Here is a 26,005-nt window from a genome sequence, read left to right as displayed (position 1 = left end):
TGAATTTGATCTTTAGCTATGTCTGTTGTTTGAAATGAGTAAGTTTGTATTTTATGTCGCCAAAGTGACCTCTGTTGTACGAATTTGCTTGTTTTAAATATTAGATGATAGTATACTTGATCCATGCGAACAATGATCAGCCCAAAGGAGGATTGTTGTTTGGTCAGGTTTAAGTATACAGGGCAATGAATGTGTGATAATTTTTCAGCTTTCCATGTGAATAGCGAGTCAATCCAAAGATAGGTTCGTTGTTTGACAGGGTTAATTATCTATATTCATTGTTGACCAAGAATGCCACTTGCAGTTAATATTTCAATCCAAAGATTGGATATTAGCGTTGCACCGGTACCTTGTGATGGGTTTTGGGCCATTATGTTTAAATTCATTTATATTTGTTATTTCATCTTTGTACATGTATTGATTGTGAGCATGTTTGGTATTTTGGTTTGTTCTTTATACAGTGAGTTCTGTTTCCATGATATTTGCAAATTTGAGTACTATTATTGAGATAAATGATTCGATTCTTATAAGTAAGAAAAGAAAGACAGTTATAGAAGTTGCCATTGACCAATCATCCGTTAAGAAACAGAAGAAGCATAAGGAAGGCCTTTTAGGCTGCTTCTTTTGTAAGGGTAAAGGTCATATAAAGAAGGATTGTACTAAGTTTCACGCATGGCGTGAAAAGAATGATACACTTCTCACTTTGTTTTGTTCTGAGGTTAATTTAACTTCAGTACCCGGAAACACTTGGTGGGTAGATTCAGGTGCTATTACTCACATAAGTGTCTCTATGCAAGACTGCCTAAATTGTCGAACGTCAAATGATGCTGAAAGATTCATCTATGTGGGCGATGGCAAGAAGGCAAAAGTTGAAGCCATAGCAGATTTTCGGTTATTGTTAAAGACTGGTTGTTATTTGAATTTGACAGAAACTTATGTGGTGCCGTCTTTTAGACGGAATCTAGTTTCTATTTCCTCATTGGACAAATTTGGTTACTATTGTTCTTTTGGAGGAAATAAATTCAAGTTGTTTCTGCATTCAAATTTGATTGTCACTGGTTCTTTATCTAGTAGCGATAACCTCTATTTGCTTGATACAGTTGCTTCATATCATGAGACCTTGCATGTTACATCCAGTGGTACTAAAGGACAATTAGCCAATGAGAATTTTGCTATGTTATGGCATAGGCGCTTAGGACATATCTCTGAAAAGAGAATAAGAAGGCTTATGTCAAATGGAATTCTTGGGTCCCTTGATTTTGCAGACTTTAATGTTTGCATAGAATGTATAAAGGGAAAACGAATAAACATTAAGAAAACAGGTGCAAGTAGAGCTTCAGACGTCTTAGAACTGATTCATACGGATGTTTGTGGTCCATTCCCTACGGCTTGTTGGAATGGACAACAGTATTTTATCATGTTCATAGACGATTATTCTCGTTATGGTTACCTGTATTTGATTCATGAGAAGTCTCAATCCTTAGACGTTTTCAAGTCATTTAAAGCCGAAGTTGAGAATCAATTAGGCAAAATGATTAAAGCCGTTTCTTTAAAATTAAACCGCATGGATACGAGTCGGGTCCGACAGGACCCGACCCGGTCCAAAAACCGAACACAGCACGCAGGCGGGCGGGCGAAAGAAAATGGACCTGAGTATGAGACATTTTCATATTTGGGACAGGCAAAACGCCTAGTATGAGATATTTTCATATTTGGGGATGTCCAGTTGAAGCAAAGCCATATAGGCCAAGCGAAAGAAAACTGGACTCTAAGACGGTTAGCTGTTACTTTGTTGGGTATTCTGAAAGGTCAAGGGGTTATAAGTTTTATAATCCATCCAGTAAGTCTTTCTTTGAAACGGGAAATGCCCATTTCTTTGAGGATATTGAGTTTGGGGGAGGTGATCAGGTTAGAAACATTGCCTTTGAAGATGGACCTGAGTCCACTCATACAGGTGTTGTAAGCAACAGTCAGGTATTCATTCCTGCAATTGTTTCATCAACATATTCAGAAGAAGGCAATGATGTCGATCTCCATACTGAAGAACAAACTCAACAACCTCAAGAAAATCAAGTAGAAGTGCCACTGAGGAGATTCATTAGAGAGAGGAGAAATACAATTTCAAATGATTTTGTCGATCTCCAAGAACATGATGTTGATATGGGCTTAATGGAAGATGATCCTATTAACTTCCAGCAAGCAATAAAGAGTTCTAAATCTCATAAGTGGATAGATGCCATGAGTGAGGAAATAAAGTCCATGATGGACAATGACGTATGGGATGTTGTTCCCTTGCCTGAAGGTGTGAAACCCATTGGTTGTAAATGGATATTTAAAACCAAGAGGGATTCATTAGGAAACATCGAAATGTATAAGGCACGTCTTGTTGCAAAGGGCTTTACTCAAAAGGAAGGCATTGATTATACAGAGACTTTCTCTCCAGTTTCGTCGAAAGACTCTTTCAGGACCATAATGGCACTTGTGGCTCATTTTGACTTAGAGCTGCATCAGATGGATGTTAAGACAGCGTTTCTAAATGGAGACATTGATGAAACAATATATATGGTGCAACTAGAAAACTTTGCTTCAGGAAATGCAAAGAAAATGGTTTGCAAACTTAAGAAATCTATCTATGGGCTAAAGCAAGCTTCCCGTCAATGGTATTACAAATTTCATCAAGCTATAGTTTCATTTGGCTTTGAGACCAATATGGTTGATGAATGTGTGTACCATAAGTTCAGTAGGGGTAAATTTATCTTTCTGGTTCTATATGTCGATGATATATTGCTGGCGAGTAATGATGTGGGCACATTACATGAAACTAAGAAATTTTTGTCATCAAAGTTTGACATGAAGGATCTTGGTTATGCATCTTTTGTATTAGGAATCCAAATATTTCGAGATCGTTCTCGGGGTATTCTTGGATTATCACAAAAGACCTACATTGATAAGGTGCTTCAGCGATATGGCATGAAGGATTGTAAACCAAGAGATACTCCAGTTACTAAAGGAGACAAGTTTAGTCTCAAACAGTGCCCTAAAAGTGAAATCGAATCTAAGGAAATAGAAAGGATTCCCTATTCGTCTGTTGTGGGAAGCCTTATGTATGCTCAGGTTTGTACTCGTCCGGATATTGCGTTTATCGTGGGAATGTTAGGCAGATACTTAAGTAATCCAGGTATGGATCATTGGAAAACAGCCAAAAGAGTATTGAGATACTTACAAAGAACAAAAGATTTTATGTTCACATACAAGAAATCAGACCAGTTGGAGATCATTGGGTATTCAGATTCTGACTTTGCTGGATGCCAAGACAGTCGCAAGTCTATTTCAGGCTATGTATTTCTGTTGGCTGGAGGAGCTATATCATGGAAAAGTGTCAAACAGACACTTGTAGCTACTTCAACTATGGCAGCATAATTCATAGCATGTTACGAGGCATCCAATCATGCTTTGTGGTTGCGGAATTTTGTCACGGGGCTGCGCATTATGAATGGTGTAGAAAGACCACTAAGGTTATTGTGTGACAATAATTCAGCAGTTATGTACTCTTATAACAGCCACAGTTTGTCAAAGTCGAAGCACATCGACATTAAGTTTTTGGACTGTTAAAAAGGGGATACAGAATGGTCAGGTGTCTTTAGAGCATATTGGGACAAACTCTATGATTGCGGATCCGCTTACCAAGGGTTTAACACCTAAGGTCTTTCATGAACATGTTGTTCATATGGGGGTGTTATCCTTAGATGATGTGCTGGTTTAGTGGGAGTTTGTATTTTGTTTACTCTAATGTATGGACACATATTCAGTTTTCTGCAGAATAAAGTTTAAAGTTCTTTGGTTCCATTCTGTGTTTATGTTTTGATCTCCATAAGGTTTTAAAGTTGGACCAGTTGAGAATAGACATGTTGTAATCACATTACATGTAATTCTCATGCTATACATCCATATCAGATCTATGTCATTGATTATGTTAACATTTGTGATCATTGAAGGTTTAGCTAATTTTTATTATAGCGAAAGCCGCTTTGGTTCTGTGTTGATATGGTCATGGACGAGATTGGTGAAAATGACGTTTATAAGATAGCAATTATGAGCTCCTAAGGTTTTATGTAATGTCTGAATGTATTAAGACATATTTGGCCCAAGTGGGAGATTGTAAGATCATTTGGTGGGCCGGCATATGTCTATGAGGAATTTCAGACATTATGGCTGTCTTAACGTAAATATCCGCTTAAGTGATTGCATTTTGGGATATTACGTCATTTTAGATGGTATGGGGTAATTTTGAAATGTATAGATACCAATACGCAATTACGGACTCTTTGATGGGTTGAATCTGTAATTGTCCTCATTATATAATGGTAGTGGTCCCTGGGGTCGTGCGAACAGTTGCTTTTGGTTTCTAGGGTTTTCTCTTCCCCATCTGAGAGAGACCTCACGCGCACCGCACGTACCCTGAAAGATCAGATGGATTCAGGTACGCTTCCGCTTCAGTTTAAGGTTTCGTTTATTTCAATGATTTAGCATGAGCATGATCCTGCTTAGAGTATATACATTTGGTTTTGTATATGCGCTATGGGAAGAAATCCCAACACTTTTCTCTTTCTCCCTCCTTACCTCTCCCTCTGTCTCTCTTCCTAATCCCTCTTTCTGTCTCTCATGGGAGCCACCAAACGGCTCCTCCTGCTATCGTTGGCTGGCTAGCCGGACGGAATCAGCGCCACTAAAGGGCACGGGCTCCACCAGCAACTTCAGCGAGAGCCACCCAGCGCCTCTTAAGCCATATCGGTTCCACCACTGACGACCCGGGGCTCCTCCATGCTGGGTAGAGGAAGGGAGTTTCATAACATGTGAGAGATGAGAAAGAGAGGGAGAGGAGTGAAGAGAGAGAGGAGGAGGAGAAGCTAAGCCCGCCCTCTGATCCAGATCGGATGGCTCTGATTTGATGTCAACGTATGTCTACAAAAAGGCAGTCACCATTCAGTTTTTATATATATATATATATATATATATATATATATATATATATATATTAGGCATAATAGAGATTCTATAGAAGAAAAAGCAAAAAGAGAAGATTCTGATCATGCTTTTCTATGATTTCCCCAGTTCATCTCAATAGTCACCCACGGTCCCATTTCCCACCAGTACAAAAGATGGTACATCGAATGGTGCCAATACACAACGCTTTATTTGGCAGGTATAGCTCCCACCCAGGTCTCCAAGCAATTTTGGACTCCGACAAAAGGAAAAAAAGAGAGAAGCATTGGCCTTTTCAGGGTAGCCTCGCCCTAAATGGTGCACTAAAATATTCACATGTTCACACGCAAAGTAGAAAGTGAATTGTGCCCAACAAAGTGGTGCCTACCAATATTCTTAATTAGATATCTTTTTGCAAATCTAACCATATGGATGCAATCTATATACTTAATTTTAGAAATATCAACACTTGGATTACTTTATCACGACAGTTAGATATGTTTTTATAATAATATATACATTGTGACCTCAAAATTTATCTTAAATATTTTAGCATCAAAGGGCAAACTTCTAGTCAAGCAACATTGTTCATGTGTCTGATACTAATTAGTAAACTTTACAAATTGCATTTGATTCGGCAGTCACCACTTTGTTAAGAACGATTCACCTTAGATCGTCTGCTTCACTTGGCATAACTAAAACCAACTAATACACTTTTTCTGTGTTTTTCACCCAAATGGAATAGTTTTCTTGATATTAAAGTTCACGCATTTTCTGTGATTTTTGGATTATCAAAGGGACAGATCGTTCTTATGAGATTCTGGCAACTCAAAAGCTATGTTACATGGGTCTGGGTGCAGGTGCGGGGAATTTTCAAAAATTTAGGTATAATGACATATATTCATGAAATATTACTGAATAAAAGTACCAAAATATACCTAAAAGATGAAAAAAGAAATAAAACAAGCCCCAAAATAACCATTTTCAATTTTACTTTTTTCCATTTTCAATTTTATCTTTACAAAAAGTTTTCTTTTTCAGTGTGAACTAGCGCACGAATAATAGTTGATCGGTATGACGCATATAACCAGGTTCACCCATGTGTCATAGCTCGAAAGCTGATTTCCACTGTAAATTAATTTTATTGATCAGATCTAGGGAGTTAAATATGTAAGAGCATTACCATTATAGGAAATAATACATATCTTTCAGAAATATAAACATAAAACACGCACACAGACGAATTGCAGTCAATGTAGCAGGTCAAGGTGGGTGCTGCCCACCTGCACCCTGACTCTGGTGCCTCCTATAGAAACCCAGCTTCTAAATTCTTGAATGTCATCACAATATACCTACTTCGAAGGCCGCTTCGCTTCACATTCTGGAATTGCTTTGCTTATTTTGTTGGTTTAATGGAAAGAACCACGTTGAAATTGATCAACTGGTTATGGTCTTGGATTCATAATAAGGTTTCTTCTTTGGTGCTTTGTCAATGTTAATTGGCTCCACAGAAGCTCTGGTCTAGATTGCAGCTGGTGACAGCAACCTAAAACTTTGTTCAGTGGTAGTCACAATCTCCAATATAGACGGTTCTGCGAAATAGCGTACTTAAGTTGAAGTGGGAACCTGCATGTGTGCACAAGCCATTGAATCAGATGATCACATGAAAGTGATCCTGTGGATGTGACTTACAACTTATGGATGAATAATAATTGAGTGAGACAATTGTTTGGCTTGGATCCACCGGTTCTAGGAGAGAAGCTTTTTTTTTTCTATGCAACACGATCGAAGCGAGTCGTATTCAAAGGTAATTGAGCCTTCATATATCCAGCCATTCTCCGAGAGAAGTTGTGAATTTAGCGTTTGTGGTGAATCCCATATTAAGTCATCATTACCCCATGGGGCATAGCGTAGTTGGTCGAACTGATTGACCAGTAAAAGTCAAGTCGTCAGTTCAATTCCCGAAAACGCTTGTTCTAAACTGCAAATGGATGCATGACACTCTAGTTGATGGGTATATCGCTCTCCATCCAAGAACCAAAACAGTTATGAACCCTTGGAGCAGGTGGAAAGGAGGACTGGGTTTCCAACTTTTCAGGTTATCTCCTCCTATTAAGTCATCATGCATTATAATAAGAACTCAGTTTTGGAGCACAAAGTGCTACTTTAATCTTTTCTCCAAATGTTTCTGCAGTAGTGTTCAAGTAATGTCCTTTATGAGTCTTTTGGCAATAAGAACAATCATATATTTTGTATATATGCCTACAGATTGGACCATATTCATAAAATATAGCGTTATATGAATTTGCTCAATCTTTGGAACAAATACATATAACAATACATGTTACTCTTCCTATTACCAAACGACCCCTTAATTTGACTTGTTTCATTGACGACAACAACTCATTATATTGAATCACTTGATTAGATTGCCCACAATGGGGGGCCAAAGTGTCCTGCTTTTGTGTAAATTTCCAATGTGTGACATGGAATATCTTTCACAGGAAAGGATTTCCCCATGGAAATGGCTAACACTTTTCTGGAATGAAGAGCAGCCCGACAGAGGGCCCCTAATAAATTCTCCTGCGATATAGGTATTGTCGTTCAAAAGATCCACTTGATATTGTTGGCTGGCATCCTCACGAGCCCTGCCAAAGATGAGCTTCCACTTCTTGTGGTCTACCTCACATGAACACACCACTCATAGCAGGACGGGGCATGTGGGCTTAACACATGGCATGAAATGACCCCCTACTTACATTGGTAATATTTACAGTTTCTACTAAAGTTTTCAAGACCACTTCAATAATTTAACTGGAATGCATTTTGCACCTTCATGTTCATTACTTGTCAGCATCTGTTCCCTTGAAAGATTGATGTTGGACAACCAATATAAATCACCTTCACTGGCCAATATCCCTGAAGATGTGTTCATTCGACAACTACACATGACGGAAATTTTTTGGCCCATGTGTTCTCTGGTCTGCCAACCTGTTCAAAAGAGTTCCAAAAAGTATAGAGCAATCTATACAGAGACTGACATGCTTATTTTCCGAAGAAAATAGATATGTTTATAAACATAAGCTTCCATATTATAATAAATACTGCTTGGGATATTTCTATACGGTCAGTGGGTTTTGGTTTTGTTCATAGAGGGTTTTGTTTCACCTTGGGTTGGGGACTAGATAAGAGTCTTCTGGTAAGAGAAGCAACTTGTACCAGCTGTAGAACAGCCGTAACCAGAAATAGTTGAAGTGCATGTCAAGCTAACATGTCCACCTCAAACGAGCAACAAAGCAGCTCCCATTAAAGGGTTCAAGGTTCGAATCTCATAATTTCTGTCACGCTCCGTTACTCCTCTCAACTGCAAACAGTAACAAACGCAACATCCAAGTTGGTCGCCCCCAAGCGACAAAACAAGTCATAACTTTGATGGCATAAAGCAAGGTTTGGTTTCAAGTAAATCATTGCGCCTTGTAGGCAATTCTCAAATTCATCTCTGGGATATGCACTTTGAAGATAAATTTATCCTTTCGCTACTCCAACCAACCATGTTTACGGCTCAACAAAATGAAGCTGTAGAAAACATTTATGTTCTATTGTACTACCGTATTCCGTTTTTTTTTTTCAAGAATACCTCTGTCCTTGAAAGGAAAATCATTCACATTGACAATTTCAATCCCAAGATTAATTTTGAACAATTGAAAAAAGTGGAAAGGCAAAATTGTTAACAACAGGTTTGTGTAACTCAATCCCCTACAACTACAAGGCACATAAATGAGATTAGACCTAAAATAATTATTTTAATTATTTGCTCTGTTGTTTTTATTAGATATCATGTTTATCGTTTTGTTTTTCCTGAATTAAAAACATCGCCAGATTCCACCGAGTCAGAGACGAGGCCACTACAGGCCACTACACATAGCCAGATGAGGGAGAGATAGAGAGAGAGAGAGACGCAACCACAACCCTTGGACGGAAAGCCCACAGGACTGCACCCTCAGCCCTTGACCTCCAATACCGACCAGAGGGTAATACCCATGTTAATCGACCTAAGCCCTTAACCTCCAATACCGACTGGAGGATAATGCACCTCAAAATTGAACCTAAGCCATGCCATTCACGCGCCAGAGGTCTTGCCAGATACACTACACACACGGTTGGGGAGAGAGAGAGAGAGAGACAGTGAGTGAAAATCATCAGATATTTGTACCACATAACAAAAGAACAATAATCGAAGTTCAAAAAGATAAGTTGACTTCAAGGGAAATATCAAGACATCTCCTTAGTTAAAGAGTGAAGAACTAGGAAATTTTTAAATCAATTGCACGTAGTTGGGATGGCATATCAGCGACATAATGATTACGTTCCACCATCAAGTACATGGAGTTACTAATTTTCAAAATCTCATTGAACAGTAGATCAAACAGTCATAGAAATTCATTTGAATAGAACATGAAACATACCTGCACAGCAGCTCCAATTTGTATCCGCATGCACAAATATTTTAAAACCTTCTAGTAAAATAACCATCCATCAATATCAAAGTATGGAGAATTAGGGTTGATAAAGCTGAACGTATGTAGTAAAGATACAGATTGGCAATGACAATGATAATGATGACACTCACCATATTTGCGTTGATAACATGAATCCATCCATTTTTGCAACACTTCAACAACCATTCTGTAGATTAGATATTCAACCATAGAGATTCCTTGAAACGAATTTTTGAAACAAAACTGCACGGTAGCTCCAATATACAGAATTATGCAGTAGTCAACTACTTTGAAGAATTGTTTATTCCTATTAGACGAATGCCTAGATTCAATCTGCCTAATTCAGCTTCCAGTTCGTTGCATATCCTATTTGATGTATCAGGCTTATGACAAGGCAAGAAAAGAAGTAGGTGGTAAGCTAAAATTTAATCATTTTAGTTAACTTGAGCATTTTCCTGATAAATCTGATGGTTGGCTCATTTAAGATAAAGGCATTATAAGCACAAGCCTTAGCACCAGGAGCCAAATGTGGATGGAAGATGAGAGGAAGTGAAACCTATATGCCTTTAATTTACATTTGTGTTAGTACCAGAAACAGGTCTCAACATGGAATGAGAAACGCTAGGATTTGGAGATGGGGAATTAACCATGACAGGCCCAGTTGGCACAGGTGGTGGTGGATGCAAAGCAGAGAGTGGAACACGAGGACCAAAAGCAAACATTGGCTGCCGAGGCATGAAAGACATTGCTGGATGATTCACTTGCTGATTAAAAGCAGGAACTGTTGGTTGTGGTGCTGAAGCTGGCATCACTGGCCGATTACTGGTTGTGACTGCTGCTGCTGCTCCCACTGTGGGAAGAGGGGAAGATACAGGTCCAGCAAATCGACTTGATAGAAGGCGTGCACGGTCAGCTGCAATTCTCTGTCTAGCCCTCTCAACCTGATCACATTCCTTCAACAGCAGAGTCTCTATTTCACCAATCTGCTTCAGCTTGAGCTCAATTCGTTTCAGCTGCATTAATCCTCAATCAGTTAACAATAGAACAAAACCACCTAATCTTGCACAGGGTAAAACCCCATGGATAGTTTGCAAGAAGCACAATATTTGCTTTTTAAGTTTTCTCTCACACCGATGATCTACCAAAATGTTTCTGTCCTTGACAACAGTAAGTGAAAGTACAGCATCAAGAGGTACTCTGTTAAAGATTTATTGATGATTGCTTATATGACATATGGCTTCCCAGCTCTAGATGGCCCTATATGACTTTTGCACGCCAAATGCCAATACAAAACAATAGAAATGCAACAATATGCATACTGGATATGTATTTAATGTTGTTAGACTGAAGACTAGGCAAAAAGGAACTGCAAGTGTCCCAACTCCTTCTAGAGAAAGAATATAAAGATTTAGACATCACGGAATGCCTGCATTTCAAAGAAAAGATCTATAAAGTACTGCTCACAAGGGAAATAGAAACTAAACATAAAATGACTACAAAAGTGGATGTTGAAGAGCAGCTACCAATGACACAGGAAGCAGATTCTCTGTTTCCTTCGACAAGTTCAGAGTGGGATCAGAATGGGATCATATAGATGTATACATTTTAACTCCATTTGGAGATCTCAAGGTCGGAAGCTTGCGGACCAAGTCTCCACTTGGAAGGTTTTGGAACATCCCATCTTTTAAAAAAAAAAGCAATGGAAAACAAAGGACAATTCAAAGAATTATTTTCTGCATTCACATCCACCTTTATATAATCTCACCAAATACAAAAACTGTTTGGGTTCCCTAGAATTGTTTAAGGGAATGATAGGACATTCTCCAGAGAATCTGAAGAAAAAAAGTCAAATCATTGAGTCTGCACTATGCATGTTCTTCAACATCACATACCCAGAATCTACTACAGATCAACCCTCTACTTTTGTGAAAGAGAGCAAGAATCCACATCATATGGGGGGTGCAGGTGCTGGTGCGGCAATTTTCAAAAAAAGTTTAGGTGTGGGTGCAGTGAAGATGTATATAGTATATCTATGTACATAAATCATTTGTTACATAGTTATTTAACTGCTTATTAGCCTTATCTATCTATATTTACATATAAAATTTTTGTGTTAGAGATAGTTTATTTATGTGCACATTTAAAATGGTCAATTTTGGCCCGGTTCAGTGCACGGGTGCGGTCGCCATTTAGAAGCACCCTGTGACATAGTCAAGAATATTTATAGAACTACAATCCGGTCAATTTATGTTCCCAATACCTACTATGGTACTTCACATTAACAGGTGAAAATTTAGCGGCTAACAAAAATCCAAAAATTTAATGAATTTGTATCCAGTTGAAACCCAGTCAAAGAAATAATGTGCTCTAGCTCTATGATGCAACCAACACATTCAGTGCACATTCACAAGTACATCAAAGACCTTAATGACGTGGACCCAAGGCATTTAAACACGTGGACTGACATGCCAGCTCGAGGTAAGGTTTTCCACACTTGATCTCTTTCATGCACGAATCTATATGCAGATCGGTTGGACCTGCAACTCTTCATGATATAAGATCTACTTCTGGATTTGCATATCAGCAAAGAGTAGTCTGATCTTTAAAACAAGAGAAAACAGAATTTCCCAAGCAAGTGCCTATTATGCTACGTCACATAGATGCGGGGTGCAGGTGCGGGTGTCGGAACGGGACATTCCCAAAAAATTAGGTGCAGTGAGAATATTTATTTGTTATTATTAATTTATTATTACAATCTATATATATATATATATATATATATACATATAATAATCACAAATGTCGTCTCAGAGTTTTAAACGGTGAGATTTTTCTCGGTATAATATGGTAGGTTTGAAAAATACGGAAAAAAATGGTATTTTAAAAATAAAAATAAAAAAACTAAAAATGGTTAAAAATAAAATAAGTGAGAAAATAATACCACAAACATCAAAAGATAAGTAGATTTGCAACAAATAGAAAATGAAAAATGAAAAAAAAAAACTGTTTGCCATAAAAAAATGAAAAAACGCGTTAAAAGTGCATTAAAACACATTTTTTACGTTTTTTTCAAAAAACGTGTTTTTTAAGTTTTAATAGGAATTTCTTTTTTTTCGCGTTTTTTTCAAAAATAACACGTTTTTTGTACTATATATATATATATATATATATATATATATATATATATATACACACACACACACACACACACACACACACACACATAAGAATTAAGAAATTTAGAGTATACACTATAGTCTATACACTCTACACTTTACGGATAAATTATATATTACATACTATGTCACATGGGTACGGGTACGGGTGCCGATACTGGTACGGGTACAGACCATTTTCAAAAAACTTGGGTACGGGAGTACGGCCGTACACACACACATATATATGTCAAAAAATGCAGAAAAATAACATATATGCACATATCTATATCAAAAATTACACAATCAGAATAACATATTGTCATATTCATAAATACATTCTCATTCTCCTCAGTCTCATAATTAACATTCAAAATACATTCAAAATACATCAGCTTTGTTCCTAATTAGTACAAGACAATATCTGATGCAGTCATGCAGATAACATTGTAATTGGACATATATCACACGATTCACACCAATATCAAATGGATTTCTTCTCAATCAGTATAGAACATGCAATACAGAATAATGAATATGCAGTCTATGCAGAATAAGTGAATAATTGATTCAGTATATAACGTGGGAAGGCATGCATCCAAAGAAGAATAGGTCATTGTTGGACAAGGCATACCAAAATACGAATATGATGTGATAAAGGTTGGAGTTCTTTTAACGTTATAATCGTTTAAAACTTTAAAATCTAAAAATCGTTAAAATATAAAAAAGACACATTTGGACTCGGTCAAAGTTGACTGTACCTAAAAAAGGTCAAAAATGACCTCCGGTGCGTTGACCCACAAAAAAGGTGTACCCAACCCCGTACCCGTACCGGTACCCGTGTCGTACCGGTACCATACGGGTACTCCTCCTTGTGACATAGATTACATACTTATAAGTTATAATGTATTGTGTATATGAATGTAACATATTAAGCATTATGCTTACAAAGTACAAACATTAAACAAGTAAACAAAAAACAACAAAACAACAAAACCAGGACAGAACACAGAAATAGAAAAAAAATGTTTAGCCTTTTTTTTAACGTTAAAATCTTTAAAAGAAAAAAATATCAAAAAGGACGAAAATAGGCTTGACGTGGTACGACTTGAGTCAAACGTGAGTCGGGTGCGTGTCCAAAATGGAAGAAAATGGTCGGGTGTGGTCAGCCGCACCCGACTCTTGTTGACTTGTGTTGGGTGCGAATCCGAGCCGCACCCGCACCCAAGTCGTGTTGACATGGGAGCAGCAGTCACTTTGCAATGTCCGTGTGGCTTAGCTGTTATGAACAAAGAGATGATACTTTTAAGAATACAAAGAACTTCAGCTGCCAGCTGCTTTCAACGAATTGGCACTTGAGGTCACTCAACCAATGGTCTTGCAAAGGATAACACGTTGGCCATCTTGTTTGTCAATAATCTGGTGGGCTTGCGCCGAGACTCCCATGCTCGGCTAATTCCCTAGTTAGCTGTTTCTATGTGACTTTCAAACTGACTTGGATGCCCAAGCTGTCCTAAGCAAATAGCCTAGACTCTTTTCATTGACAACCTAAATTTTTGTTATTTCTTTTTCTTTAGTTTTTTGAGATATTTTTTTCATTTTCTTTTTCTTTTTCAGCTTTTCATGTTTTCTCTGTTGCAACTTGCAAGTGATGTCGCATTAGAGAATATCATATGCATGTGCACTTATTGTCATAATTCATATACTATTATATTTAGAATATTTAAGTTTGAGCTTGGAAACATGTGCATCATCTTCTTAACACTTTTCTTGTGCACTAGAATTGTAGTAAAAGAGAATTTTACAGCAAGCAATGTTAACATGAACTACGATTATATCAAGGGTTTATGTTCCTTTTTTTTTCTAAGTAGATTAGTAACTAGGTTTTGAGGATTTTACTTCTAGAAATCAAAATTAGAGATTTCGCTTTGGAAACATTGATATTTACTTTTAAGCTTCCTTTTTTTTTTTGTATATAACCTGTAAACTTGAGTTGTTCGATATCATTAAATTTGATCTTTCAAACTTTCAATTATGTTTATTATCATGTTATGAAATGTTTAATGTGTTTGTGCCATCGTGCACTTTATTGGTTTGTCTTTGAGGGGATGGCAACCCCAAGGCACCTAGTCCCTGCCTAGATTCCAGATTCATCTAACTATTTCTATGTATATATATATATATATATATATATACACACTAAGGTTATTCTGTATGTATTTGTTATTCCATGTTATCTTTTACAATTTTTATGTGTTTATACTTTATAGGCGTGACTTGATATAATGCATTATTGTTGCATTTCATTAGATTCTACGTTTTTCTTTTCTTGCAGAACTTGAAGTGCCTAATTCAGCCAACACCACCCGCAAGCTTTAAGTTCTACTTATTGCCTAAGCTCCACTTAGCACTTTTAACAAAATGATCTAATATTTCATGTGTATTGAACATATTCATATCGTTGTCACTTTGTACAAGAAAAGATATACAAACCTCCAACTTGTGTACATAATATATCTTAGACTCTTCTGGGAGCACTTTAAAGAAAAGGAACCCATGAGTTACTGATTATGTTGCAGCTGTGAGCACGTTGACAACAACTGATGTCCTTTGTCCTAAGTTCCTCAATGAAAGGGAGAGTTATTAAGTGGCAGTGGAAACTGGAGTTAACTTCACCTTTTGGCTTAGCATAAATAAATTTTTTAGATAATTTTGTAACTCATCCTTCACCTCCTAAATTCTCTGCTCTTTTTTATCTCTCTAACATCATATGTAGAGACTCATCAAGGACCACTCTTCAATTGCTGCCGCAAGTAATCTTTACTCTCTTTTTCCTCTCATTGTTAAAGATCCTCTCATTGTTAAAGATAACCAAAAAGCCATATGGAATTCAAAACAGGAAGCTCTCTCTCTCATCCATTGCAGGATCCATATTAACAAGTTCCCTTACAATGGTGAATGCACATCATCAAACCTCATCAGGATGCAGAGTCCATATAATTTTGGTGCATAGCTAGAGAGAAAACAACAGTACATGATTCATTTATTTCTCAATTTATGGAAAGGACGTAGCCACGTAGGTGCTTTTGACGGATCCAACAAAAGCAGAATAAATATCATCTTTGATTTTTCTGAAACATAAAACATAGAATATGCAAACCATTTTAAAGAATCATAGGCAGCAAACCTGATGGTTGATAATAGTCGCACTCATTCGCTGGATATCACGTTCTTCGTGATCAGCAAACAGTTTTGCTTTCATTGCTGCAGCAGATAGTCCAGCTCTGGCAGCAGCTTTCACTATTTCAGGTGACAACCGCTCCACAGATTCTTTGGTCTCAGTTTGAGATTCCTCTGCACCCATAGACTAAGATTAAGTACAATTAGCAGAATCAATTGAAAAACTATTAACATTGACCAACCTTTATGATGTCCTAAGCTTCCCTGCATGCCATCTTGATGCATATTTTCTGAATTTCCTCTTCATAGAAAAAAAAATCTCAATATTTCAATCATTCAGTTTATGTCCAAATATAGTACAAAGAAACAGAAAAGTATAGCAATCAAAAAAAACATCAAAAAGAAAAACATAGCAGAAGGAAAGACAACCAAAAGCCCTGACAAAGATATAAAGTTTAATAAGCATACAGCATCAGCATGTAATGCCACTAGAAAACTAAAGCTATTACAAAACTTTAAAAGTTTGCCAGAAAAGAAACTGCATCCCACCTATCACCTTGAGAAGCACCCTCCAACTGTGACAGATTACCGGCAGATATGGAATTGCTCCCTACTCTAGATAATAATGCAAGTGCTGAATGTGCACAAGCGGCTGCAACTCGTGGTCCCATTGCAGTGGCCAAGAAGGAAACCTAGAAAATTTTATCAGTTAGATGAAGACATAAAATATATCTGATCAAAATAAAGATACAGCTAATCAGCTACAATTCAGGGAAAATAACTCTGTGATGCAACATGCACTTCCATCCACTAATGAAGTACCAAATCCAATCATACCGCAGGAAAACATTGACAAATCATAGTACTAATGGCATTGCCAATCAAAGATAAAAAACGCAAGACAACAAAAGACTAGATTGACAATTAATTATCAAGCATCACCATGTGCTATTGAGATGTATTATCCATGGCCTAGCACAAACTTTTTGCTACTCCTGATGGTCGTTGACCTCCAAATTGCTTGCAGCAACAGAAACAACACCTTCATGTTGAAAAACTCCTCCCTCCATGAGATTCTTCCACATCATGTAGATCATTCGTCGAGGGAAGGAACAACCATTCTCTCTTCTCCATCTCAAGTATCAAATCTCCAATGTCCTATAGAAGCTCATCATCTAATTGAACACCATGGGGTTGCAAGTGTTTTTAGCAAGTTTAAACAAGGAGGACAAGCCTATCCTTTTCATCAAACTGTCCATGCCACAAAATGGGTTGAAGCCACAAATGATGAGATCGAAACTCTTCATGAATGTGACACTTCAGAGGTTGTGCCTTGACCCAATAAGAATGTTGTGGAATGCAAGTGGGCATACAAAGTCAAACATAAACCTGATGGGAATATTGAGAAATACAAAGCACGACTTATTGCCAAGGATTTCACCCAGCATGTTGGACAAGACTGTTATGAATCATAAGACATACAGTCCAATTGTAAGATGGCAGACCGTTCAGATTATTCTAAGTTTCTAACCATTGTTGTTTAATGCAAATGGTCCCTTAGGCAACTCGACGTCAAGAACGCTTGTTTACATAGACTTGAAGGAGAGAGTTTACATGGAACAACTGCATGGGTACAGATGAAGAGATTCAAGGGAATATGAATACAGATCAAAGAGAGCAATAATGGGGCTGATGCAAGCTTCATGGTCATTGTCTCACAATTTCTCCTCTGAACTTCAGAATCATGGACATCTAGACCACTCCCTGTTCATTTAGAAACAATCAAGTATCATTACCTTGTTCTTATATGTAGATTGTGGATGACATTGTTATTACAGGCAGTTCAATAATCCCATCAGCGAGGTAAAGGTGTTGTTGGGCAAGCAATTTAAGATGAAAGGCCTTGGAGAACTGTGCCATTCCATGGAGTAAAGGTAGAACAAGATCGTACAACACAAAACTTAGCACAAATACCTCCTTAGCATTATGAGTAGACCAATCATGAAGGATTGCAAACCCTTAGCTACTACCAGCATTCTAATCACAAGTTGGCAACCCATGATGAAGATTTCTATAACAATTCTACTGAACATCGTAGCATTGTTGGAATATTGCAATACTTGACTTTCACATGTCCAAATGTTGGGTATTTAGTTAATCAAGTCTTTCAATTTATGGATAAACCACAGACTAGACATATGGAAGCGAGTATATCCCTTGATATCTAAAAGGGCACTTGAAGATGGTCTGGTTTATAGGTGAAGATTGACCAAAAGAGGGAAGCATGAACTAGCGGTTTACAGTGATGCAAATTGGGTGAAAGATCCTGATGAGAGGTGATCCATCTCAAAATAGAGTGTGCTCGAAAGGAAAGATTTGGCGTCATGGAGAAGCAAGAAGTATAAAGCTACGGCCAGATCTACCATAGTGGCTCAATATAGGTTCATATGGTTGCTGCAACCATTAAAATCAAGGATCCGCCACTTCTTAACTGAAGTTGGAGAGTGGATTTCATCATGTGCCTCGTTGCCTAATTCCAGTGTCACAAATATTGTTCTCGTGAAAAAGTCCACGAGATTTTTCCCAGATATTTTCAGCAAAGTTGTTCTCCGGAAAATCTTGACAATTTTTGAAAAGATTAAAAAAAATATAAGAATCATAAAAAACATTAAAAATTATAGAAAAATATTAAAATGTTAAAATCTAGGAAAAATCGCTATAAAATTGCTAGATTTTCATTTTGTCAAGATTTTCAAAATCTCGCAACTTTTTCCCTATTTTTCGTTTTGATTTTCTTGTAAATATAGTGAGATTTTAAAAAATCTCATGGTATTTGTGACATTGTTGATAGCCGGAGTGTCATAAAACATCCCTTTTAATCCTACCAACCACGATCGAGCCAAACATATTTAAATTGACCGACATTGTGCGAAGCAAAAGCTAGATGAGAAAAAGACTGAACTGGAGTTTTTTCATATTAAGCAGCAGATTGTGGATATATTTACAAATGTCTGACCAAAGATAGGCTCTAGTCTAGACACTCAATAAGCAATGTTTGACAATCTTGAAGCTGCCATTACATTGTGAAAGAATTCCCATTTTCTGCTTTGTCTCATCTTCTTCACAGCCTCACAGGTAAATTACTTTGGATATCAAGATTTGATGTCTACCAACAATTGGCATCAAAATATTTAACTAGCAAGCCAAGGTCCAAAAACTGTAAGCTCATTTAAGACGGTAGATTGCAAAATTCTGAACAAAACATGGCCTCAAAATGGTCTCATATCTAAAATTGATTGCAATACATACTTGGATCCACCTTGTATTCTGGTTCACATCCTTTTAGGGTCGTAAACTGAAGCTGGTTATGCAATGGGTGGGATCTGTTAGACCAGACAGTTCATTTTCTGGTTGGACCTCTAGAAAGTACAATCATGTCAACCATCAAGACAATAGGAACTGATCAAGCTCCTGCATACAGAGCCTCAATGCAGAGAAAAAGGACTGTCCCAAGATGAAAAGGATAAAAACAACAAGAAGCAGCATATCTGACGATATCTGAGATGAATAACTATTGTTCTCGATTTCTCTGTAATGCATTTATCTAGTACTTCTTTTTGTTTCTGTTGTATGTTGTTATCTCCTTTCTTCATATCTCTTATCAAAACCAATTTAAGCAACATATTTTCCTATTTTACATCTTGGAATTGTCGTCCTAAAATGCAGGTGTTTGTTGAAGAAAGAAGAGGGAGGTTTCAACATATATTTATGAAGCCTTTTTGTCGTTAAAGATCTAGATCATTGAAGTTTTGAACATTCACCTCCTTTATCTAGCACAAACATGTTGCATGAAAACATTGAGCTATCAAATAGGATATTTGGTCATCACAAATAGATAATCGCACAGCCTATAAATGAATATTTTATTTTCCTTTTTCCACTGTGAGATTCATGTTGCTAACAATGAATTGGTAAAGACCAGTCAAAGTGGTAGCCCACCTGCTACATACACAACGGCAACTTAAGGAGGTCCTGATGCAAATTCTGACTAGCCAAATTCAATGTAAACCATGTTGATGCAATCAACCACAAGTATGTCCACAATCTACAGACAGATGTACAATAACTCACTTTCCGCAAGACTAGTGTTGTCAAATGACTCATAGGTTCATTAAATTTTGCCATTTATTATTTTTAATCCTTGAAGTTTTGACATTAAAAACTTTGGAAGCATAGTCCTCTACTTCAATTTTTTTCTATAACTGTTCCATGTTGGATAATAGCTTAATCGCCTAACTTCATTATAGACTGATGTTGTCAGATAAGGATCTAATTCAGGAAAACAATGATGTTGAAGGAAGAAAAAGTTAGCTTCTTACTGCACAAATTCCTTCTTATAAAAAAAAGTAAGAAAAAAAAAACAACTTAGAACAATAAAATAATATATACCCTGGTTCAAGTTTTTGTCTAAGATAAATTCTGTTGGCAGAAAATATAGATGACAGACACAAGAAGGGACATAAAGACCTACCACAGACATAAGTGGATTGCCAGAATTTGCAAAAGGGAGACGACCTTCAGAATCGACCTCCTCGTGGTGACAAGCTGAAACCCCATTCACACACAAGAAATGGTCATGGACATGAAATGTGAAGGATTCAGTAAGGATGACCTCGTCATTTAATAAATTAAATCAGAAAAAAGTAAAACATCCAAGTACCTAAAGAGTCTCCATTGGCCATTGGAAACTTAGTTCTGCTTCCTTCTTTGGCAATATCAGACGAAAACACTGAGGTAGGAAACTCAATACTTTCGAGAAAACAATCCTCCATAGGCAGACGAACAAACTGAAGAATACACTGTGCTTTTGATTTTGTCCCAACATGCTCTGCAATTTCATTCCAATTGTCATTGTGAATTTCTAATGCCTCAAGCAACAAAAGTGTCTCATGGTCAGTCCAGGTGTCACTATCAAGATCATTTGAATCTTTTACTGCATCCACCTTCAAAAAATCTATACTTGAATTGCCAACAATGAATTTCCCATCATGAAAGCAATCTGAACAAAGGATCGCTTCAGCCTGTTGACAAAAGACATACTATGTCAGCATTGTAAACTTTAAGTAGGTCAATTAAATGAATCCAAATAAAAAGCTATAATTTTAGATCATGCTAAAGGAACAATCGGCAGCAATCTGATGGGGATAGATTGTGCTTGTTTATGAGGAGTGAATCAAGGATCAAGGAGCAAACAAACATTTTAAATACTTGAAGAGTCAAAGAAAGCAAGCTTGCTATAAATTGACTGAAAACAGTTGACCTTTGGCAGGGAACAGATTATCAGCATGACCACCATTTCCAAAAGTGACAGATATGGCAAGCCTTTTCTCATAGAGAGAGAGAGAACCACTAAAGGAACCCTCAAAAGGCGATATAGTGCAGATTCAGTATGCTTGTCTGTGAGGACCCAATCAATCATTAAAGTGAAAACCAGCATTTTAAATCCTTGAGAAGTATGAAAGCAATGCAAGCCCACTATTAACAAAGATTAGCTGAAAATAGCTAACCTTTGGCAGGGAACAGATATGAACATGACTACCAATCCTCTAAATGTGACAAATATGGCAACCTTTGTATCATAGGAAAAGAGAGAGAGAGTGAGAGAATCCAAAACAAAAGTTATAATTCCTAAATCATGCCAACGGAACCATCAGAAAGCAATCTGGTGCAGATTCGTTAAGTTTGTCTATGAGAAGCCAACTAATGATCAAAGAGCAAACAAACATTTCAAATCCTTACGGAGTGCAAAAACAAAGCAAGCCTCCTGCTAAAACAATATTAACTAAAAAGTTAAAACAGTTAACCTTTTGCAGGAAACAGGTACCAAGACAACCACCACTTTCCAAAATGTGAGGAGCAAGCTTTGTCTCAAAAGAAGAGGGAAGAGAGAATCCAAATAAATAAAACTATAATTCTTAAATCATGAAGAAACCACCTGAAAGCAATCTGGTGCAGATTCATTATGTTTGTCTACGAGGAGCCAATATGATAAAGAGAAAACCAACATTTTAAATCCTTGAGGAGTGTGACAACAAAGGAAGCCTGTTAGTAAAACAAGATTAACTGAAAACAGTAACTTTTGGCAGGTGACCACCACTTTCAAAAATATGAAAGCTGTGGCAAGCTTTCTCATAGGAAAACAATGGGCCCAGACATATAGTTAGCATCACAAAAAGTTAGAAATTTAAGATAAAGTAAGCATCACAGCTTCTTATATAAGTAAAACTTTGGAGCATCCAGAACAAAATAATGGAGATCTAACCCAAGATGTAACTAAAACTAAGACGTTCAAATGAATTTGCAACGAATGAGAAATAGCTAAGTTACCACGGATAGTGCATGAGAAAGCCAGCATGATCCACCAGTGTCCAAGAAGTGGTCACCATCCAAATAGAGCATGTGAAATATCAAAAATAGAAAAGCAACACTATGATGCAACAATGCCAAAAAGATCGGGGGCTAGCAAGACCCATACCAGAGCATGGCAGCAAATATGCACCCCATGTGTTGAACTCTCTCAATTTGAAGTTCCTAAGTCTAACCTCTAGCCAGGGACAAAGCTCTTGTTGGAAATCAACATTAAGCTTACCTCAACCAAGATCTTTAGTGAGCAGAATATCCATGAAACAATATACTATAAAATAGTGTATAAAAAAGATAACAAAAATATGACCCCCTTTTCCTAATAAAGTATGACTCAATGAAGCATCATAATAGGCTCTAAAAGTCCAAGCCAACATATACACTATCCAAATAAATGTACATGCAACCAGCAGAGGACTACCTCGATAACCAACTAAGTGTTAGAAGCAAACACCTCAATGACTAATTTATCCCAACACTACACATGCACATAAAATAAGGGGATAAATCTAAGGGGAATATACAGAAAAACACATGCTAAATATTTAAGGTGCTAATCATTACCTAAATGCTAACTGGTCATGCTCCTAAAGTGAGACCACAGGTACTCTATTTTGAGAGTTCATATGTATGCTATTGAACCAGTCTTGAAGGGAAAGCATAGGTGTGCAGAGAGTGATACAGATTTTGAGAGTAATGATAGGCACTGGACACAACAAAAACAGGAATTATATAACACTCAAAACAAGGCTACCAGACTATCTCTAAGTTACAAAGCCAACTGAAGCCTTAATGAGAATAACTAACAGATGTCTGCTCTAAAGAGGAACTTGAGACGGTGGAGAATTATTAGTATATTCTGACTTAACAGCATCCACCACAGATAGCCAAATTAAATGTGAAATAATTAATCTCGTACAATTAAATAAACATAACCTTTAGAGGGAAAAAGAAAAGCATCTTTTAAAGGCATAAAATAAAAATAGGATTCCAGTGGAAAACTCACCTCTTTCTGTGACTGGTAATAGATGCAAGAACAAGGCTGTGCACAGTGGTGGCAACGGTTTTCAGTCAGTCGTTCCCGGATTCTCTTGTCCAAATCAGGCATGACTTCAACAGAACCTACGGAAAGTGAAGAAACATCTTCTTCTCTGAGCCTGCTCCTTGGTTTGTCAAAGTAAATAAGGCTGTCAATGGACCTTAGGTAGGCAGATGGAAGATGGAGTTCTCCATTATAATCCTCCTGGATAGTTGGAACAACACCAGAACCAGAATAGTTACTCCTGTGTGTACTTGCTGCCCTGTAATTAATGATTCCCCATTGGTCTAAAAATCGTACAATCCTGCTCAGCTCTTGAATATTGACATCAGCCAACCCCTGGCAATCACTGATAGTAAGCATCTTCTCAGGACACTCTAAATACTTTGTGACGATCTTATTCCTTATGTCCATATATTTTTCTGGTGTGCAATCATTTGATTTTCCTGTAAAGTATCTTGGAACTACTTGCCTTTCTAGTCTATGTATCTTAGTGGAGGAAAACCAATCTGCACCAATGCCCCAGAAAAATTGATAAAAAATGAGCAAGAACCACAGCAACACTAAAACAGCAGTCTTAGTCATATTAAGCTCAACCACATTTTCCACAGAGAAATCAACAAAGAGAACTTAAAAGTTAAAACTAATGAATTCAGCCAACCCATGGAATAATCTGGAAGCTGAGAGGTTCTTACATGAAAGTACAAACAATTTCAATTCAAAAGCATACAGGAGATACCAACCAGCGTGAGTGGGCAATATGTGTACGAGTGCGCCCGCTTGATCGGGAACCTTAAACCATCTAAGGGCGCCTCTTCCTTCTGCTATACTAGGCGGAGTGCAGAGAAATGACGATGACTCCGGCTTCTCCTGGTCCAGCGGAACAAGAGCAGGACAATCAGCAGGAATCCTAGACAATACTTGGAGCTGCCCATGAGAAATGTTCTCAAGAAAGAAAGAATGGACTCTTGATCTCTCGTCGACGGGGTCCGAAGAAAAGACGGCCTGCTCCGCTGCTACAAGGGTGAAAACGGAAGAATGCGGACGCCCAACTTTCTGCTTCACCGCCGCAGGGAAGTCTGAGATTCGTATTCCCTTGTTTGGAAAGACCTCAGGAGGAGGGTCTGTCCAAAAATCCGAGTTGGTTACCGGAGAACCGTCTCCGTCTTGCATATTGGCAAGCTGTGCCTCATCCTCCTCAGAAGCTCCTCTGTGCAGGCCTAGGTTGTTCTCTCTCTTTCTCTTGAGCTTGATCTTTTTCGCTGGCGGTATCAGTCCCAAGGAAAAGGAAGCACAGTTAGAACAGAACTGCACAAAGCATAAACAAGAGAAACCCAAAAAGAGACTCTAGAGAACTAGATGAAATGCCAGAAATAGTCCAGACTGAAAGGCCAAAAGGAAAGCACTCGGAGGCATACCCAACGAAATACATTCACAAAAGCGGAAATTTTTACCAAAACCTTCATATAAGACCAAATCAGACGAAAGTCGAAACCCTGAGAGAGAGAGAGAGCATAAAAAGCGGCGAAAACCACCAATAGGGAGAGAACAAACTCTACTCACGATACCAATACACTTAGCACGAAAACTATACCAGCAAGACCAAAATGCGCGAAACTAAAATACAAGAACGAAGGCCACCAACATATCCGAACCAAGCCCAAGAACAGGCATCCGTCATGAACTCAATCCGAACAACAGAAATCAGCTAATTATAACGGAGGTAAGGCAATAAAACCAAAAATATGGCTCGAAAAGCCTAAAAATCAGCAAAAGCGTGAATACCCAACAACAGAATTCGCACAAGAAAGGAACAGACACCGAATCAAAGGCAAGAAAAGGCCTAGTCAACAGCACTACACTAAAAAAAAAAAAAGCCACATAAAAACCCAACAAAACTTCTATTCTGCAGTGGGGCATAGAAGTTACCAGGAGGAGGCAGAGAAGGGGAAGCAGACATAGTGAGAAGCCCTAGTGTTGGTACACAGCAGAAAGAGAGATTTCATAAATTTTTCCCCCTTCTTTATTTTACCCCCTTGTGGGGAGGGGAGGAGGAAGAGAGACCAAGTTGAAATTGAATCCCTTAACGGCTAGCAAAGATCAGGAAGGGTTGTCCCCATCTAGAGGGCAGAGATGGTGAGTTGGGATCTTGGGTTGTTTGCCCCATCATCCGTTTCGGGTGTAGAGAGAGAGAGAGAGAGAGAGAAACAAAGACCAGGCAAAGACAGGCACTGACGCAACTCTTCCCCTTTATTTTCCTGTATTCTTTTATTGATGGTTAATCTCCAAATTGCAAGCCTGCCCTTCTGAGTTTTGACTTGCCGCTGCCTGTGTTGCTCTATTTTCCATGGAAAAGCTCCATTGGCGTTTGTTTCGCAGCAGAAACAGAGCCATATGGTCATTATTTCCACGAGAAACCAGCTCTTGTGGAAAGTGTTGGGTAGAGCTCACTTCCCCCCTCTCCAATCATTTCGTCAAGTGATGAGAAAGGCCCCTAGTTGTGTTAGAGGCACTGGACCATGAGTTGAAGGGGTTCTTATGTGACTGGTACAAGTTTTTTTATCTTTTTTTTTTTTAATTTGAAAGTTTCTGAAAAGAATATGCTTATTGTTTAGCAAATAACAAATCATCACTTGCTTAATTTTTTAGAGCTAACGTGAGAAATTCTCAAAAATGGAAAAGGATGGAGTGGTTGAATAATTTTAGAAAATTATTCTTCTAATCAA

General features: G+C 37.7%; 2 protein-coding genes across 2 annotated transcripts; both read right to left on the bottom strand.

Annotated features, from left to right (window-relative positions):
- Positions 1-7,433: 7,433 nt before the first annotated feature.
- LOC116261825 (uncharacterized) lies at positions 7,434-9,726 on the bottom strand. The gene is made up of 3 exons (XM_031640711.2): positions 9,614-9,726; positions 9,450-9,497; positions 7,434-7,974 (listed from the first exon to the last, which is right to left on the bottom strand). Exons 1-3 carry the CDS (start codon positions 9,690-9,692, stop codon positions 7,775-7,777), a joined length of 327 nt encoding a protein of 108 aa, XP_031496571.1. The 5' UTR covers positions 9,693-9,726; the 3' UTR covers positions 7,434-7,774.
- A 163-nt stretch (positions 9,727-9,889) lies between these two features.
- On the bottom strand, positions 9,890-25,519 carry LOC116261818 (SWI/SNF complex subunit SWI3C). The gene is made up of 9 exons (XM_031640701.2): positions 25,209-25,519; positions 24,023-24,541; positions 23,247-23,788; positions 20,538-20,898; positions 20,349-20,422; positions 16,367-16,509; positions 16,060-16,118; positions 15,825-15,991; positions 9,890-10,495 (listed from the first exon to the last, which is right to left on the bottom strand). The coding sequence occupies exons 1-9, from the start codon at positions 25,237-25,239 to the stop codon at positions 10,049-10,051; spliced, it is 2,343 nt and encodes a 780-aa protein (XP_031496561.1). The 5' UTR covers positions 25,240-25,519; the 3' UTR covers positions 9,890-10,048.
- Between the last annotated feature and the right edge of the window lie 486 nt (positions 25,520-26,005).

This window comes from Nymphaea colorata, chromosome 1 (assembly GCF_008831285.2).
Source record: "Nymphaea colorata isolate Beijing-Zhang1983 chromosome 1, ASM883128v2, whole genome shotgun sequence".
NCBI lineage: Eukaryota > Viridiplantae > Streptophyta > Magnoliopsida > Nymphaeales > Nymphaeaceae > Nymphaea > Nymphaea colorata.
Note: the sequence above shows the minus strand (reverse complement) of the source record. Positions and strands in the feature narration are given on the sequence as shown.

Coding starts and splice junctions, on each gene's coding strand:
- LOC116261825 (XM_031640711.2), bottom strand. CDS start 9,692: ATGGTTGAATATCTAATCTACAGAATGGTTGTTGAAGTGTTGCAAAAA. Junction 9,498..9,613: donor ATGTTATCAACGCAAATATG/GTGAGTGTCATC, acceptor TTTTACTAGAAG/GTTTTAAAATATTTGTGCAT. Junction 7,975..9,449: donor AAATTGGAGCTGCTGTGCAG/GTATGTTTCATG, acceptor TCTTTTGAACAG/GTTGGCAGACCAGAGAACAC.
- LOC116261818 (XM_031640701.2), bottom strand. CDS start 25,239: ATGTCTGCTTCCCCTTCTCTGCCTCCTCCTG. Junction 23,789..24,022: donor CATATTGCCCACTCACGCTG/GTTGGTATCTCC, acceptor GCATTGGTGCAG/ATTGGTTTTCCTCCACTAAG. Junction 16,119..16,366: donor GGTGCTTCTCAAGGTGATAG/GTGGGATGCAGT, acceptor TTTTCTATGAAG/AGGAAATTCAGAAAATATGC.